Raw genomic sequence first — 18,224 nt, forward strand, 5'->3', positions numbered from 1 at the left:
AAAAAAAAAAAAAAAAAAAAAAAAAAAAAAAAAAATCACAGCCCAGTTTAATAGAGAAAACATTAACAACACTGTGTTAGGATTCATAGAAAATGTTTGCACATTGATTGACCTCTACCTCTACTTCTACCTCCACCTGAGAAGGATCATTTTATTTAGACATAAACAGGCTAAAAAAGTCAAGGCCTTCAGCGGGTTTCAGCTTCCTGGAAGAAGATGCTGCTCTGCAGGTGCTGGGCAGTCAGTCACCTGGAGGATAAAGCAGTCAGTGAGTCATCCTGAGGAACACAGACACACGGACACGCAGATGTGCAGGACCCTTCCGGCCTTGTTGGAGAGCAGGTGTTACAAGAAACTCTCCAGGAAACCATCACTTCTACAATTAAGTTTACTGGGAATACTTTTGAAAAGGAAGACCAGAGGCTGGGGCAAAGAGGGGGAGTGGGCAGTAGGGAATTACTGTTTACTGAGTACAGAGTTTCAATTTGGGATGGTGAAAAAGTTCTAGATTTGGATAGTGGCGATGGTTGCACAGCAATGTGAATGTACTTAATGCTACTGAACGATATGTTATGGCATGGATATTTTAGCACAATAAGAGAGGGTGGGGGAAGGAGAGAGGGAGAGAGAAAGAAAGAGGCAAAATGAAAAAGTAGTAAGATTTCTAGTAAATTCAGCTGAGAGCCTCCTACTGCGTTCCTGAACGTGATGCCCAGGACAAAACTGAATTTCTCAAGAAATACTCTAAAGAAAAGCATCATCTGGAACATGCTAGTGACCTGCCAAAGGCTATATGTCCCAACTGGCTATATTATGTAATCATGGGCAAGTTTTCTAAAACCATAGAGCACCTTCCCCCTAAAGGAGACTGAGCTCTTCACATAATTTAATTCATAACTCTTCCCTGCAGTCTAGAAAGATGATCTTGTTATTATCATTATTATTATGGTAGCTATTTTGTATTTATTAAGAGTTCTCGGTGAGCCAGCTGCTATCCTCTCTTCCTTTGTCGTAGATGGGAACAAAACACACAGCAGTTCTGTGCATTGCCTGGGAAAGTAAGCAACAGGACCAAAATCAGAAGCAATGCCCAAGGCCACAGCACTCGACAGAAGAGGCTGTACTCTGCCCGATTTGGAGGCCCGGGCAAGGCTTCCCTCCCCCATTCCAGATTCTCACCACCGAGCAGGGCTCCTACTTAATAAAGAACACGCACTTGCTTGCCAAAGAGTAGATACTTGTTTTTGCATTTGCAAAATATCCAAGTAGACTTAATAAAATTATATTTGAGGTTAAACCACAAAGATAAGAAATTTAATCCAGGGCCCCAATTAAGTATTCTTTTTAAGAGAGTCTCAAATGTTTCCCATGTCTAAAGAGTTACAACTGTGTATGGCCCTAAATTCTGTGCCTGTAATCCTGACCGAGTTTCATTTCACAGGTTACAAAAAAGACCCAAATAATAATTACATAGTAACTATTGATTGTTTAATTACTTGAGACTGCCTTATAATCACCAAATCATGAAGGGTGTTGCGAGATCTATAAACTACACATCACCAGGGTGCTGTGCACCAAGTTATTTGGTAATTCACTGATATGAGATGGAAGGGAAGAATTTTGAACTAAAGTAATCTAAACACTTCTAAGGAAAGGTGGCACACATGTGCCAAGCCGATAATAGATGCTTATACTAAAGGCTGATGTTGAATAAATGAACAAACAAGGTAAACAAAACCCCAGGATAGAGATAAGAGTGGAAGAGACTCCTCCCCAAAGGCAAAGACACCAAAAAGATCCTGTAAGCTACCTGAGAGGCAATACCTTAGCCCAGTGGATCTCAATTCTGGCTTTGCATCAGAAGCATCTGGGAAGTGCTGGAAACTAGCTTTACACAGTCCTACACCAGACCTACTAGAACCAAATCTCTAGAGAAGGGTCCAGATATGTTTAGTTTTTCAAAGCTATCCAGATGATTTCCATAAACAGTGAGGGCTGAGAAACACTAGTAGCAAAAAGAAATCCTACAAAGTCCCCTGTGGCAAGTTTTAGTAGCAACTCCGGAGGTCTCGCCACCCAGCGGAGAAAGTGACCTTCCTTATGCATATGGCACACAGGCTCACAAAGGTCTTCCCTCTGTGCTTACATGGCAGCTATCTAATTCATTACACCCAACAGTCACAGCATGAGGTGACATCATCTTGAGCCAAAGGAGATGCAAACAACATGGGGATTTATGAAAAGCTCATCAAGCCAACCCATTTCAAGGGTAAATGATTCTACTGTGGGGCAGGAGTAAAATTGTTACCTATAATTCTGGCTAACTGCAATGAAAGTACCTTCTGAAACTATATAATAATAACTAAATAATCCTAAAGTCTTAGCTATAGTCAAATGAACCTATGACGAAGAACAATGCTTTGCATGTGCTACAGCATCTTAGAGACATGTCTATTTGATGTCAAAAATCACAATTTCTGTGCTCCTAGAAAAATAGTGCTTGGGTATTTTTGGCAGGTACAACTTTTTTTAATTGAATGAAACCAACTAGTACCCTTGGGCTATATCAATTTTAATAGATAATCTGTTACTATAAACAGTATGAAAATTATTTTTAAAGGTGATTGACATACTAGACCTGGCCCAAGAGCCTGGTTTATAGGGAAACAGGAAAGATAGACCTGCAGCCATGTTTTATACAAAATGCCCCTGATGCAAAGGGTGATACGGAGCCTGTGGCAATGGGGAGATGGGCACTCAGCTATGGTACCTGGACATAAGCCATCCTGATTTTCTGTGTTCTATGGAATAGTTCCAAGAGGCATTAAAAGCAGTTACTTGGGTAGGGAGAGGAAAGGGGAGATTCCACAGTTAAATAAACTGGGAAAATATTGGGTAGAACAAAGTACTATAAATGCTAATATTCAAGAGTAAGGGATGGTTAGGAGCACTATGAAACCTCTTTAGTCACTCTATTCTTTTTTCACAGAGCTGATCTTGGGGTTCCACTGAACACACTTTGAGAAATGTGACTGTCTAGCTAACAAATGTCAATGAGGCAAAGGCAAAGCCAGAGAGACCTCCACTCAATCCAATGACCCTGTTTGCCTGAAGATCACAAAACAGAAGGGGTGCAAGAATGAATCTGTAGCTGGGGTCAGGCCACCCAGAGGGGACTTTCATGTACTTGGTAACACACAGCTTAATGGGCACAAGGATGAAGAAGAGAAAGGTTGACTCAGGATTAAGCTTCCCTAGTCCCTGTATACAGGACTCTGCCACCTACCTTGTAATAAAATAAAAGACAATAGCAATAATCAAACCTTAAGTGGACATAGCAGTTTAAATTTAACAAAGTACTTTCATAGTCCTTAATTCATTTCAATCTCACAGTAACCTGATGGGATATATCAGGAAAGGCTTTTTTTTTTTTTTTTTGTGGTACGCAGGCCTCTCACTGCTGTGGTCTCTCACATAGCAGAGCACAGGCTCCGGACGCGCAGCCTCAGCAGCCATGGCTCACGGGCCCAGCCACTCCACGGCATGTGGGATCTTCCCGGACCATGGCACGAACCCGTGTCCCCTGCATCGGCAGGCGGACTCTCAACCACTGCGCCACCAGGGAAGCCCAGGAAAGGCATTTTTATCCTCATTTTACAGATGAGAAAACCTGAAGCTCTAAGTGGTGATATGGCAAGCTCAAAGCTACAGCAAGTTAGAGGTAGAGCCAAACCCATAAAGACAGATCCTCAGTTCCTAAGTGAGGTCCTTACTACCCCACTCTCCTTACAAATCTCATAAAAAGGGCTCTCTACTTAGATCTTGCACAATCTTAAGGGGAAAAACTGTCGATTCTTCCCCCAAAATTTGTAAAATATATAATTATTTAAGACTCACTCTCACCTCAGTTAAATCCCAGAGTGCTACACCCAATTCTTCTTACGTCCTCTAATAATCTACTTCTTCTTACAAATTATTGAGAAATTGGCTTTCTTTAAACAAAGACCAACTATAATCTAGTTCTTCTTACAAATTATTGAGAAATTGGCTTTCTTTAAACAAAGACCAACTATAATCTAGTTCTTCTTACAAATTATTGAGAAATTGGCTTTCTTTAAACAAAGACCAACTATAGTATCTGAATGGCAATTATATCATCCAATGCCATAAAGAAGAATTAAGAGTTGGATTTAATATAAATAATGCAATTCTGAACATACATAAAAAAACCAAGAACTCAAAGGTAGAAGGTGAAGCACAAAGATGTGTGTGTTTCTGACCTCATCTTCTATGAATGCTTCCTGCACATCAGAAACTCTTCTGCAAAACCAAGACCAAGGAAACAGCTGGTAAGCTAGGCTCCCCCTGGTGCATGTGTTTGGGAAGAAGAAAAGGTTGCTGAGTGCCTACTATGTGTCAGGCACTGGGCTGAGGGATTCCACACACATTACACTTTAGTCTTCATAACAACCCTACACTGTACTATTACTAACAGTACTGTTACTCAGAGAGCAAGTTGGCCATCTTCACAAAACTAGAACGAGGCAGAAACAGACTGGATGCCAGCTCGGTCCTGCTCCTAAGTCCTTTCCATTACACTCCTTTCCACTTATGAAAATGTTAAATTATACCCCAACATATGCACATGCCAAGGCCTCTAAGCTTTTTCCAAATCCCCTTCCCACAATTCATCCAGGTCCCCACTCTGACTCATATTGCTCTATATTCTACGCTCCCACTGTCTCTGTTTGCACATCAATTTTAAGAGTTTTTGCTATTTTCTCTTACGCTTAGAGAAGTGGTCCTCAGCTGCGGAGAACTTTGCCCCTCAGGAGACAGCTGGCAATGTCTGGAGACATTTCTGATTGTCAGGACTTCGGGGTGCACTGGCATCTCATGGGTGGAGGCCAAGGATGCTGCTAAACATCCTACAATGCACAGGACAGCACCTCCACAACAAAGAGCTATCTGACCCCAATGTTTCTCAAGCCAGTGCCAAGGCTGAGAAACTCCGCCTTGAAGGGATAATGTGGTTTAATAAATGTGCTTTAGTTTCCTCCCCTATAAAATCATGAGGAGTAACTAAGACACCATATAGGAAGAGCTTTAGCACACAGTAAGCATGCTAACTAAACATTAACTAATTAGTTAATCTGACTGCACACTTTTTAGAGTAGGAACCACCTTGGTTGGCTCTGCATTCTTCCCACACAAAGCACAGGGCTTTTGTCACGGGCACTCAACAAATGTGAAATAATGTATTCTTTATATTTGAATTTTTGTTTAAAAAACAAATGCCACTATTATTTAAGAAACACAACATTCGCCCATACTCACTCCTTACCAAACAAGAAGTGAATAGTATAATTCATGATTCATTAGAACAGAATATGAAAAGCTACATTGCATCCTGAATATGTCATAGAATCACCTCCATAGCAAGACTATCAATAAACCTACTATTAAAATGTTTTGTCTCACTTCAACAGAAAATTTATTAAGAGATCACAATATATAGAGTTAAGGAAATCTCCTGCAACAGGCTCAGATTCTTCTGTCTATGCCAGGTCAGTTTTTGACCGTATCAATTGTCAGGTCTTGAGTTGAATTACTCAGAAACCACCTTAAACTGTAATCACAAGCTGTCAAATAAAAACAGCAAAAGTCAAGTCTCAGAATGAGTATGTCAGAACTGGCTGGCATCACATCTCAGGTCCAGATCTTTGCGCGTTTTTACTTTTCTCAGTTTATGCATGTTAGAGTCGGCACAAAAACCCTACAGTAAATGATTACAAAAAACCATTAGGATTAACATTCACTCAAGTGGTCCTACAACAGGATAATCTACAATCATTTTTGCAGAGTCTCTGGAGGTGTGGCCCCAGGGCCCTGAACATCAGAATGAACCCATACACTTATTAGAAGTGCAGATTCCTGGACCCCAGCCAGACCTACTAAATCAAAATTTGAGAGGTTAGGCCTGGAAATCTAGATTTTTAATCATTTCTCAAATATTTGTTTTGCATAGTAAACTCTGGGAACCTCTTCCAGGAGGGTGAACCCCAGAAAATTGATTTGCCTCATTTGTAAATTTCCAGCATGTGTCTTGCTTCTACAGATTATCAATAATTAAACATAAAATCCACACCCCTACCATAAAAATCAGGAAGAGAATTCTGTTGATGACTTTTGTCCAAATATGCACATCTGAAGTAAGCAGACTGACATTTTATGGGAAATGCTGAAAAAACTGGGAATGAATATAAATAGAATTATCAAGGAAAACAGAGCTCAATTCTGGGCCACACACAGGTCACCATCTACTATGTACCAGATGGGGGATACAGTGATGGTTAGATGGACTAGGTCCCTACCCTTATTTTTTCCTTATTATGCATTTAAATTGTTTAATATATACATAAACAAAGAAGTAAAATACTTTCGGAGAGTGGCAATGTCATGAAGACAAAAAAACAAGTTGACAGAGAAAGTCATTGGGAGGAGGGAGGCAGTGGCAGTGGCTGGCTCTATTAGATACAAGGATGAAAAGCGGTTTCCTTGAGCAGGTAACATTTGAGCTGGGACCTGAAGGAGAGAAAGCTAGCCATGAGAGGGTTGAGGGGCAAGTGCTCTAGACAGAAGAAACTATTACTAGAAAGATGCTGAGGTGAGAAAAAGGTTCGCGTGAAATTATTATTGAAATTAAATCAGAAATCAGATAATACATACAAAATGTTTCATGACATAGAACACTATTTTAAAGTATGAAGGATTCTTTTTATTAATATATTAGAATCGTTTCAGGGCAGAAGCCAGGATAATGAAGGACCTCAAGTCTAAGTCATACGAAGAATTAATTCAGCAACTGTGGCTACATTGACTGGAGATGAGGAGACACAAGTATGTGTTTGGGGGAAGAAGGGAGAAGTCTTCTTCAAATATCTGAAGGACTATGTTCTTGTGGAAGAAGATTACATTTATTTTTTTAAATAGCTCCGAGGGAGTGAAAGGAGCTTGAACTGGTAAACATTTTAGGAAGGGAGAATCTTGGCCCAACGTGATAATGAACATTCAAAGGAAATTGCAGGCAAATGGAATGACTGGGAGGTAATGAATCCCGCACAAGTGGAGGTGATCAAGGATGGGCTGAACAGACGCTGGCAGAGGCATGATTGGGCTAGATGACCTATAAGGGCCTATGAAACCCTTTGAAAACACACACACACACACACACACACACACACACTCCGTCACAGTGTTCTCTCTCAACAAGTACTATAACCACCAATATGGCCTCTTTACTTCATACTTTACAACCTAGAGGAGGTTTTAAGAGAAACCTGAGAGATACTGAGGAATCCACCATATTCCCAATTCACGTTGTCACCCCAGAATAAAGTACATCTCCATCTCTGCAATAACCAATATACAGTTCCAAAGGGCAAATTAAGAAACAGGATAGACTAACATTCATTTTTAAAATCTGTGGCTAAGATTTAATGGTGTTTTAGCAATAAACATTAAACAATTATTTGGACCTATTAAAATAATTACTCTATTTTAACAAAAATGTGTCTGGATTCCATTAGGTCCCAATAAGTGGCATGCCAATAAATAGCCAAAGCCTTTAGCAAACGGGTATGTGGCCTTTGGTTGGTTCATTTTTTTCATGGGAGCCATAGGCCCAAGAAGATGATTTCCTCATAAAAAACCCTGACAGAGCCTCTTTACTCTTCATTATTTATGCAATCTGTCTAGAAAATAAAGCAAAAAACAGATACTGAACTACCACTTGACCACCTGGGACCAAAATGATAAACAAATCTAACCTTCCAAGGAGAGACAGACCAAGCTAGACTTGGGAGTAAGGCTAGAAGCAACTTTGAAAAGCTAAATGTTGTTAATGACCTTTATATAAAATATGTTTCCACATCTAGATTTAAGTGGCTTATATGAAGATATACTTCAAGAAATACTCTCTTAATATCTACATATACTTTTTGTGTATTGAATTAAGTCTACTTCTTGAAAATTACTTGTAAATAAAATTATATTATGACTCTCTTAGGACAGCTTATTAAAAGAAACTTATAAGAATCTTTCCAGAAAAGAAAGGCTACATCTGTATAATTGTACATAAAATTATACCTCATTTTATGAAATCCAGGAACAACAAAAGCCAGGGTTACAAAAAACTAAAATCAAAGATTTAATATTTAATGTAAAGAAAGTATTTATCACAGACTTTTTTGGTATAGAAATCTGTTCCTAGGGCTTTAAAATTTATATTTATGTTTACACTATTTTAGAAATATACCTATTCCATAAAAGTTAAATATAACCTATAATGTGGACAATCACTTCCTAAATTATTTCTCTTTGGGTTCACGTGTATTTGAGTTCAGGTTTTGCAGTTTATTAAGCTTTAATCCTTCAGGGCTCAGAGTAACAGCAGGACTGGATTAGTGACCCAGAAAACCCAGGTGTCTCTGTTCTTGAGGGGGTGCCACCTAATATCATCTGGGTCGTCTAGAAACCAAACCCTTAACTGGGTATGGAGGATTAATCCTTCAAGTAAATCATTCCAAGTCCCCAAAACATTTATAGCAAACACTCCCACTTGACTAATGTACAGAAAAGCTGCTGTACCACAAAACAATACATAGGGCTGGTAAAAGAAACCAAGCCTCCTGTCTCAAAGTCCAATGTTATCACCATGGCCATCTTTGCAGTCTCCCCTCAGCTTGAGAGAAGCCAAATTTCTGTATCAACCTCTAAGAGAAGGGCACCCTTTAGAACAATAGTGTTAACAACGTACTTGGCCAATTTCTTTCCTCTCTGAAGATCTGAGACCTCCTGCAACTTGTTTCCTTTTCTTTTTTTTTCAAGTAACAAGAAATTAGGGCTAATTTTGGATTTTCCAAACATTCTCATCCTTAATTGAGAATCCTTATCTCTTTGTTATCCTCCCTTGCAAGAGTGTATACAGTCCACCTCTTAGATGAGTGGACAAAGCTGTGAATCATCTCCCAGATGTGTATTCTACAGGTGGGAAGCACAGGACAATGGAATGGCACTATAAAACCAACAGCATTATACAGAGTTGCTTCTCCAAATTGACAGCGAATCAGAAGTAATTCTCTACATAAATCAGGGCTTAATTCATAAGCTCACATTAATTCACAAGTTCAATCCAACTTCTCAAAATGCAACAGCACAACCTTCCAACCTGATTATCTTCACTGAAAGTACTTAAAAGCATTTGCTGAGACACCTTTCTTTCTTGTGTCAGACAGGATCAGTGTCAAGTGAACAGCTGGAGTAGACTACATTCTGTCTAATTGCAGGGAGTTGACATTTTAGGAAATAATCATTTCTTGCAAGAGAGAAATTTTCCCCCTGGAGTGGACACCAAAGGGTACCTCCTGGTAAATAAAGGCCTAAGTATTTATATATATATACACACATATACTTTTGACATTCTGTAGAATCGGAAATATTACAATCTGGATGACTTCTACAATAATTTTAATCAACTAAGAGAAGTTTAGGACTCAAAGAAGTAATTTTTTAAAAATAGAACGACAAGAGAGAATTTGTAGTGAAAATGCCATCCCATATCACTACCACGCTAGAAAGTGACGGATATTTCCCTTGAAATAATCATGTGGAAACAGTTGGTTTGTTTTGAAGGCATGTATTTCAATAGCTCATTCACTAAAACCCCCTGAGCTTTAGTCCAAAAAGTTAATTTCCATTTTCTTTTGATAATCAGGAGAATCAACCCACTTTTCTAAATAATCACTTTTTCAGATCATTTTCTGGGAGAAAATATGTTTTAAAAGCATGTTTGGAGTGAATTTGTAAGTAAAAATTTAGTAAAAAGGAGAGAAGAACTTTTCATTCCTCAGCTCAATCTCAGCTCAAGTTTAACTTTTAAGTATTTCCTATCTTGTAAGAGTCGTTGCTGCCATTAGGCCTTTCTTTGTGAGGTGGCCAGTTTTCTCCTAACATTGTTCACTAAATTCATTTAACTCATGCCCTAGGCCAGTAACAAATCTACTTTTCCAGCTGTGATACTTTAATAGCTTAAATTTCTAAACTAAATAGCATCCTTCGCGCCTTTGAAAACCAGTTCTGGCAGTGATTAAAGTAAAGAAACGAAACATTTAAAGAGCTTCATATATGCACCATCAGAATGCATGTGTCAGCTATAAGCTCTATAATATATAATGAAGGGAAATGCCCAAATCCCGGAATCCAGTTTAGGCAGTGGGACTACAGATACATTTAAAAAGATGGAGAGTCAATTAACAAGTATATTATGTCATTTTAAATCTGTTATGAGACATGTATGAGTGAGAACAGACAGCACCGCTATTCTGCATTCATGAACCGAAACCACACATAAGCCATGTTCAAGCTCAAGGAACTTACCTTATACACTTGTCCGTATGTTCCATTGCCAACAAGTTCCACCAATTCAAAGATCCCTGCAGGATCCTGAAAGAAAATAAACAATAAAAGGTCAAAACGACATTCTAGCCGTTGTCTTAATCAAAAGCAAATACGCATTTAAAATAAGCAAATAAATAACAACTTTAGCTTTTGCGGGGGCTCTCATATGTTAATATTAAAGAGCATTAAAATTTAATTCAGCTGCGGCTATGAAATGAGTCAAAATCTATTTGTTTCTATTTTACATTTCTATGAGATGTGTTTAAATCAGACAAAAGGAAACAAGACTTCGTTGAAACAATTTTAAAAAAGAATTAATGCATTTCTCACTGTCAAATGGAAATACACTGGTAGGTACCTCGGGCTAAACTGAAAGGCTCACCATCCTGAAGGGGTTCCAATTTTGAAGATTCTTCTCTTTGACATTTCTGAGCTGCTCATTGTGTCGAACACTGGCAGTTCAGAAAGGAGTGCTCCTGTGTTGTGGGGCAATCTTCCCTGCAGAAGTCAACAGTTTCCAAGAGAAAATGGAATCAACCTAACTTCCTCTCTCAGAAAGTATTTCTCTGGATTCATCTCCCCTCTCGACAATGCTGCCTCTGCTAAGTACGCTTTTGCGGCCTGGCCTCCAGTTCCTGCAGGACCAGGAGAGTCCCGGGCAGGATCTAGAATGCAAAGGAAACTGGAGAACTATGCAAGTTCTTAGCACCAAACAGGTGTCTGCTAACCCTCCAGAGTCAGCTCTGTTAGAGCGCTCAATAAATACCCAATAATCGTGGATATTATTATCGAATTACCATCCCCAAAAGTCGAAAAGAAAAATCAAAGCCTATGAGATTCAACTCAGAGACAGAAAGTGCCTTTGGCCTCCTCTGATTCCTAACTGGACAGAAATGATTTCTTTAAAGGCCTAGCTCACGAATCACAAACATCCATGTCCACAGAGGCCGGGCAAGTAACGGAAAAGAGTGAGGGGACCGCAGGGGCCTGTGACAAACTGAGGAAGTCACGTCCCCTTTGGGGGGCAGGGGGGCCAGCTGGAACCAATCGTTGTCATGTCAACCTATGAGCGCAGTCTTGCCAGGTCTGAAGATTTTTTTGAAGAAAAACTGAACATTTTCTTTCATGTGAGATCTCGTTTTTAAATGTTAGGCACGAACTCACTTTAAAAAAAACTCTGGGGGACAAATGAAAAAAACGTCAGCCTCTGGCCTAAAAAGCATTTCCCCTCTCCAGTCAACAGGTTTACAGAGCACTGCCATATGGTGTGACGGTGACTGAGAATCAGGCGGGGGAAAGCCTGGATTTTAGCTTCAGACAGGCCTGGGCCGAGCCCCAGCTCTGCCTTGTCTGGCGGCGTGATCCCAGATCTCTCCCCTGGGAGAGCAACTCAGTCTCCACGCAGATAAAACGGGGAGGACATCTACCCAGCAGAGCTCTGGGGAAGAGTAAGTGAGGGCCTAGCACCACACCTGCATGTAGTCAGCAAACCTAATATCTGACAGGAATCATTTTTAAGCTGAGGAATCCCACACCTCTAGTAGCATTTAAAGGGAGAGGGGCTGCTATTCACAGGGAAGGGGACAAATGAGTTGGAGGTGACAAGTTAGAGCTCTTTAAAGTGACAGTCTTCAGCAAATCAGGCCCAAGAATAGCCCTTTGTGTTGTGTCTTCAAAAATCTCACATAGAAAACAAATTAAAAAAGAAAAAAATAGGACAAAATAGCAACAGCTGAAGCACTTAGTCACCCACAAAGACTGCAATTAGCATTATCCATTGCTATAAAGACAGGAAGGCAAGAAACCCCACTCCAGACTCATGTCCCGACAGATGGAGAAGTCCAGAAGTTCCAGCTATGCCCCACCTGGTCAGGGAGCTGTGGACATCATCCCAGATGGAACCATGAGACAGGAAAACATGGGAAAAGGACCTAGAGCTCTGCAGACGGAGACCCCAGAGCTAAAAGTCACTGTCAAGGCCACCTGGGAGGTGCCTCAAGATGGGAAAGAAAAATCGTGTTTGTTAAACTACTAGGCCATTAGAGCAGCAGGTTTTATTATGAATGGGATTAGAAGGAAATGAGGAAAAGGGGGAGAAGTAGCCCACAAGTGGTGGCAGCTGCTGTTTGTTTCTAAGCTGTGCTTCCCAGTAGTTTGTTTGTGCAGTGGTGTTTCTGCAACAAATTTCAAGAGAGGTCCTACATTTGCTTGAAATATCTCAATTGTGTGTTGTTTTCTTTTTTTAATATTTATTTATTTCTCTTTGGCTGCATTGGGTTTCGTTGCTGCACGCGGGCTTTCTCTAGTTGTGGTGAGCAGGGGCTACTCTTCCTTGCAGTGCACGGGCTTCTCATTGCGGTGGCTTCTCTTGTTGCGGAGCACGGGCTCTAGGCACGCGGGCTTCAGTAGTTGTGGCACACAGGCTCAGCAGTTATGGCTTGCGGGCTCTAGAGCGCAGGCTCAGCAGTTGTGGCGCACGGGCTTAGTTGCTCCGCGGCATGTGGGATCTTCCCGGACCAGGGCTCGAACCCATGTCCCCTGCACCGGCAGGCAGATTCTTAACCACTGCGCCACCAGGGAAGCCCCTCAATTGTGTTTTCAACATTCATTTTTCTTGACTAAAAAAAAAATATGAACAAAAGAAAGGAGATGTAGGATGGTGAGTACCAGCTGCCATAAGGAGCCCGGGAAGCGTAAGCAGGGTGGCAGGAGAGGGAGGTGCAGAGCAGGACCCACTTCTGCACCCAGGGATCGCCCCACCTCACAGACCTCTCCTCAGGGCTGGGATGTAATGGGCAGGTCTCAATACGAGCCAGGCAGCTGACTCCCAGGTTCCTTCCTCTCCTCAAATAGTCCATTCATAGGCATATTGGTCCGGCCAGTCGGAGCCAAGAAGGTTCAATGCCAAGACTTTCATTCCAGCTGCTGGGAGAGAGGCTCTTCCCACTGGATACATCAACGGGCTCAGAAGCAAAAGTCAGAGGGACTACAGAGTTTGATTGGCATCCCACCTTGGGTAAGCAACCAAACCGGAAACAGTCATCAAATTAGGGCGGTTCCCCAGGAAACAGACTCTGAGAATCACCGAGATTTACACAGAGGGTTAACCGGGATGTGCCTCATAACGCCAGTGGGGAGTGACTGAAGAAGGCCTGGACTGACCGGATGAAGGAAGTCAGTGCAATGCAGTGGAACAAAGACTTCATCTGCTCCCACAGGAGCTCTGGAGTTGGGATGACTCTTCAGAATTACCCTACCTTGAGGCATGGGGGCCTCTTTCCCCCACCTCCATTGACTAGTCATTGCATGCAGGCTGTCCCCCATCCCCATCCCAGAGGTTATGATCTTGGGTGAAGGGACACTCTTCAGCCGAGGACAATTCCCAGGTGAGAACCATCGCTAGCCACCTACACTCCCAGCAGGTGGAAATGAGCACCTCAGCAGTGGACAGGGAATCTGGGTGACACACCATGGCATCCACTACAAGCATCCTGGCTAGAAATGAGGACCCACTTGGAACTAGAAGAGAAGTCTCCAAGCATCTACCTTCTACAGTATACTGACAGTAACAAGACAAAAAGGCACCATTAGAGTCATGGTGTTTGCAAGGAGGGGGCTCTCTGAGACCCTAGAAAGCACAAGGCAGAGCTATTGTTCAGGGACACTTGAACTTAGCACTGACTCTAAGCTTCCCTATTCCCTCTCCCCCAATCCAAGTACCTGGACAGCTGGATGTTTGTGAATATTCCCTTACACAAATGCATATAAATGTCAGAGACTTTCTTGGGGAATACTGATATAGCTTGAATGTTGTAAGCATTCAGCTGTGTTCTCCATTCTTGCAGGACTCTAAAGTAATTTCTCCTGGCTCACCAGTGAGCTCGATCTCTTGTTTGTAATGGTCTCTTCTCAGTCTGTCCTGGTTGTTCCCTCTGAGGCACTGACACTGCTGAGCATCGCCACTCTTGGTGAAATCCACCCCCTCCTTTCTCTTCCATCATCCAGTCTCTCAGAGAGATTTTTCTTTCTCCTGCCCATACCTTAAAGGTTGGCTGAGCCCAAGGTTCCATGCTCCTGTTGTCCACTAAGTACTAAGGGTTTTATCTCCAGAAGTCCACCATATCCGTCTACTCAACCCTCTTCATACAACAGCCCTCACCATCTTCTTGCTGGGACTGTTTATTTCAATCAGTTCTCTCCTCCTTTCAAGCTATCCTTCACACCAATCTTTCTAAAATAGACATTTCTAAACACAACACACCAGGCTTTAAAGTCCTACACAAGGTGGTTCAAATTGAAAGTCAAGGTCCTGTCATTCTTAGGCCCAGCTTTCATTCCCAGCTTCGCGTTCCATCATTTTGTGCTACATCCAACCGCTTCAAACCTCAGTTCCCTGACACATCACACTTAGCCATGTCTCTCTGCCTTGGTTCATACTGTCTGCCCGCCATGATTATTCCTTCTACTATTCTCTATGAGGCAAAGCCCATCCTTGAAGGTCCAGTGTGACACCTCCTCTGTGAAGCCTGTCTCAAACTAGTGCCCCCGCCTCTCTGCCCCCATAGCACGTTGTGCATGGCTCCATGATAACCGCTCTCACACAGTGAGGTCCCCTCTTCCATTTCTCTCTCGATGAATTGCAAATGGCCTGAGAGCAAGCACGGAGCGTATTTATCTTAGTGTTTCCAGCACTTAGCATGGTGTCCAACACACAACTGCTAGACATAACTATTTACTCAATAAGGTTGATGTCCCATAATGCTCCACAATATAAGTAGAGGAAGTCGCAAAAAATGGGATCAGAATGTAGAGCCAAAGGTCTAACAAGCTTACGTCATTTCTTTTTCCATCTAGACACAGCTGTCCCAGCCACTGCCCCTTCCTCACTCCCCTGACCCGGCTCCCAACCGCATAAAACTGTCACATGCATAAGCTCCTATGGTCTTCCCAGCTCTAAAGAAAATTCATAAGGGCCATTGTTGTAAGCTGTGCCTCCGGTACGTGGAGAAGACAGGCTGTCAGGATGCAGCCACGTGCAATGCAACAAGGAGAAGACACTGTGCCTAATGATCATGTTCCAAAGACAGGAAGGGTAAGAGAAAAGAATCAGCTTAATCCTCCCTCTCGTGTTTGCTTAGAGGCTCGTCGTAAAGCCGGGATGGGCAGCATGGAAGAAGGTTACATACACCAAGGAGAAATGAGCAAATCATTGACATTTACCAAAGTCAGGAATCCCTGTTGGCTACACATGCCTTTATTCAGATCTTAACCTTTGCTGAGAGGCTGAAAAGAACATTTAATTCTATGGTAGAGCAGGTTACATTATTTCATAATGAAATATAACGACATATCAAAAGACATGCTGTTGCACGAAAGAAACTGTAACTTTTCAGCAAGTTACTGATGAAGGCAAATTTGATTAGTCATAATAATAAAAATAACAATAATCACTAACATTTCATGAGCACTTATGTGCTAGGTACTATTCTAAGCACTTCCCATGGAGAGATTATTTAATTATCGCAACTCTATCAAGTGGTTGCTGTCCTCGTCTTTGTTTTACAGAGGAGGAAACGGAGGTTCAGAGAAAGTAAGAACTAAGTCGAGGTCACACCAACAATGGGTGGCTGAGCCAGGATGGGTCAGACTGCAAACCCCAGGCCCTTAACCACTCACCACCCCATCAGCTTCACAGAATCAGAATTCCCGGCCCTTGATTTTCCACTTGCTAGCTCTCCAGCCCTGGGCAAGTTTCAAAACTGCCCTGAGTCTCAGTTTCTCCATCTCTAAAAAGGGAACAATAGTATGTCCCAGGCAGGGTTACTGTGAAGACTGTGAAAGTGTGTAGACTAGCTCAGGGCCTGATACTTAATAGGACTTCAATAAATATTAACCTCTTTCCTTCCTTTTCTTTTCCCCTTTGAAAAAAGAATTCATTTAATACACAAGGAATATGCTGCAGAAAAATTCAGGGTGTGTTTCAAATATTTTCAACTCATAAAGCCAGTAAAAGAACACCGATTGTTTATTAACCAAGATCGCCACATGTTTAACAAACAGAGTCAGGTATTTATGGACAAACAAGTGTCTCTTTAGAAATCAGCGAGACACTTGGAAAGACGCGTTAACTTTTCGGGGCTCCTGGGATGCTGGAATAAATTCTCTCGTCTATCAGCTGATGAAATTCAGGTGGCATTGGCAGGCTCAAGTCTGACTTCTCAGCAGGGTGGAGTGATTTAAGATCTAGGAGTTAATATTCCCAGTCACTGAGTTATACTTTAATTCTTCCAGGTCCCCTGAATGACACTGGATTTATCAGAATACTAAATAACATCTCTGGACTAAATCCCAAAGACTGGAAAAGCCAAACCTAAATATATAACTAGGATAACTACTTCCTTAGCATCATAAACGATGATACATATCCTTCCCAGCCCTTTCCCCCTTCTCTGAAAATGAAATCAAGAGAGAAATTGGGAGCTCGTACAGACTCTAGACAACCCTTCTCCCAAACTCCTCTTCTTCAAGACATGGCCGTTCTGTGCCAGATCTTTCACTTGAGGTCACCAGTTCTGCGTCAGGGTGAAATAAAGCCTCGCAGAATATGGACGGCTGATACGGCTCCCAGAATGACTGCCTACCCCACAGATTCCCTACTGACATCTGCTAAAAGACTGTGCTTACTCCAAACTCACGGGCCTTAAAAAGACCAAAATGTTATTTCTCTTAGAACCATATTTAGCAGCTGATTTGTTCGGTTTCAGCCCTAACTGACAAGCATATGCTTACAAAAGCAAAACAGGACAAAGAAAACAGGAACAGTAGGAGAACTTTCCATATTTATCTTGAGCCTTCAGGCTTTTCAACACCATCGTTATTCCAAAGTAAGTAGAGCACTGGGAACCATCATGCTGACTCAACACAGCACCCCCAATTCTAGTCCGTGCTGCACTCACAGCCAGGCCAGGTCCCTCGAAACATTTTTCACTGACCTTCTCTCCTAACGTGAGGGTCTGAGGAGCGAAAGGTCTTGCCTTGCACAATGGGGTTTATTCAGTCCCTGGGCGCTACCGGCACCCTCCCACGCACCTACTGTCTGGGGTGGAAGCAGGCGGTACACTGGCCCTGCCTCCTGGTGTTTCCAGGCTGATGAAGGAATAGACATAAGCAGATAACTACACATACACAGTCATTAAATTACAATGACAAGAGACATGCAGGAAAAATAAAAGGTGCTCCGAGGGCTTCCCTGGTTGCGCAGTGGTTGAGAGTCCGCCTGCCGATGCAGGCGACATGGGTTCGTGCCCCGCTCCGGGAAGATCCCACATGCCCCGGAGCGGCTGGGCCCGTGAGCTATGGCCGCTGAGCCTGGGCGTCTGGAGCCTGTGCTCCGCAACGGGAGAGGCTACAACACTGAGAGGCCCGCGTACCGCAAAAAAAAAAAAAAAAAAAAAAAAACCCCCAGCACCCCTCAAAGACAGGCTGTGCACTCTACCCCGCCAATTTAGAGCCTGGTGTCCTTAAAATTTATCCTGTAGCATTGGGCATTTAAGTTTGTTTTTTAAAATTTTACTTTTCTTTTTGTTTATTGAAAAACCAAACCAAACCAAACCAAAAATCTGTTAGTTTATTTTAGGGTGGGGAGAATAATCTTTTATTTATTTAAATGATCTTACATTTGTTTAAAAACCAAAATTTACATTCTGGGATTTCAGCTTTTCCATTTGTATTCCTTTTTTGCGGTACGCGGGCCTCTCACTGTTGTG

The 18,224-nt window shown here is 42.0% G+C and overlaps 1 protein-coding gene across 4 annotated transcripts in view; it reads right to left on the bottom strand.

Annotated features, from left to right (window-relative positions):
- Window positions 1-18,224, bottom strand: part of TNIK (TRAF2 and NCK interacting kinase) — a 408,265-nt gene that overhangs the window by 304,087 nt on the left and 85,954 nt on the right. For all 4 annotated transcript variants that reach the window (XM_024733810.1, XM_024733809.1, XM_024733808.1 and 1 more), the window contains exon 2: window positions 10,438-10,503. In XM_024733810.1, the coding sequence (XP_024589578.1) occupies window positions 10,438-10,503 (66 nt within the window). The remainder of the gene's footprint in view (window positions 1-10,437; window positions 10,504-18,224) is intronic.

The sequence above is a fragment of the Neophocaena asiaeorientalis genome, unplaced genomic scaffold (genome assembly GCF_003031525.2).
Source record: "Neophocaena asiaeorientalis asiaeorientalis breed wild unplaced genomic scaffold, Neophocaena_asiaeorientalis_V1.1 scaffold280, whole genome shotgun sequence".
Classification (NCBI taxonomy): domain Eukaryota; kingdom Metazoa; phylum Chordata; class Mammalia; order Artiodactyla; family Phocoenidae; genus Neophocaena; species Neophocaena asiaeorientalis.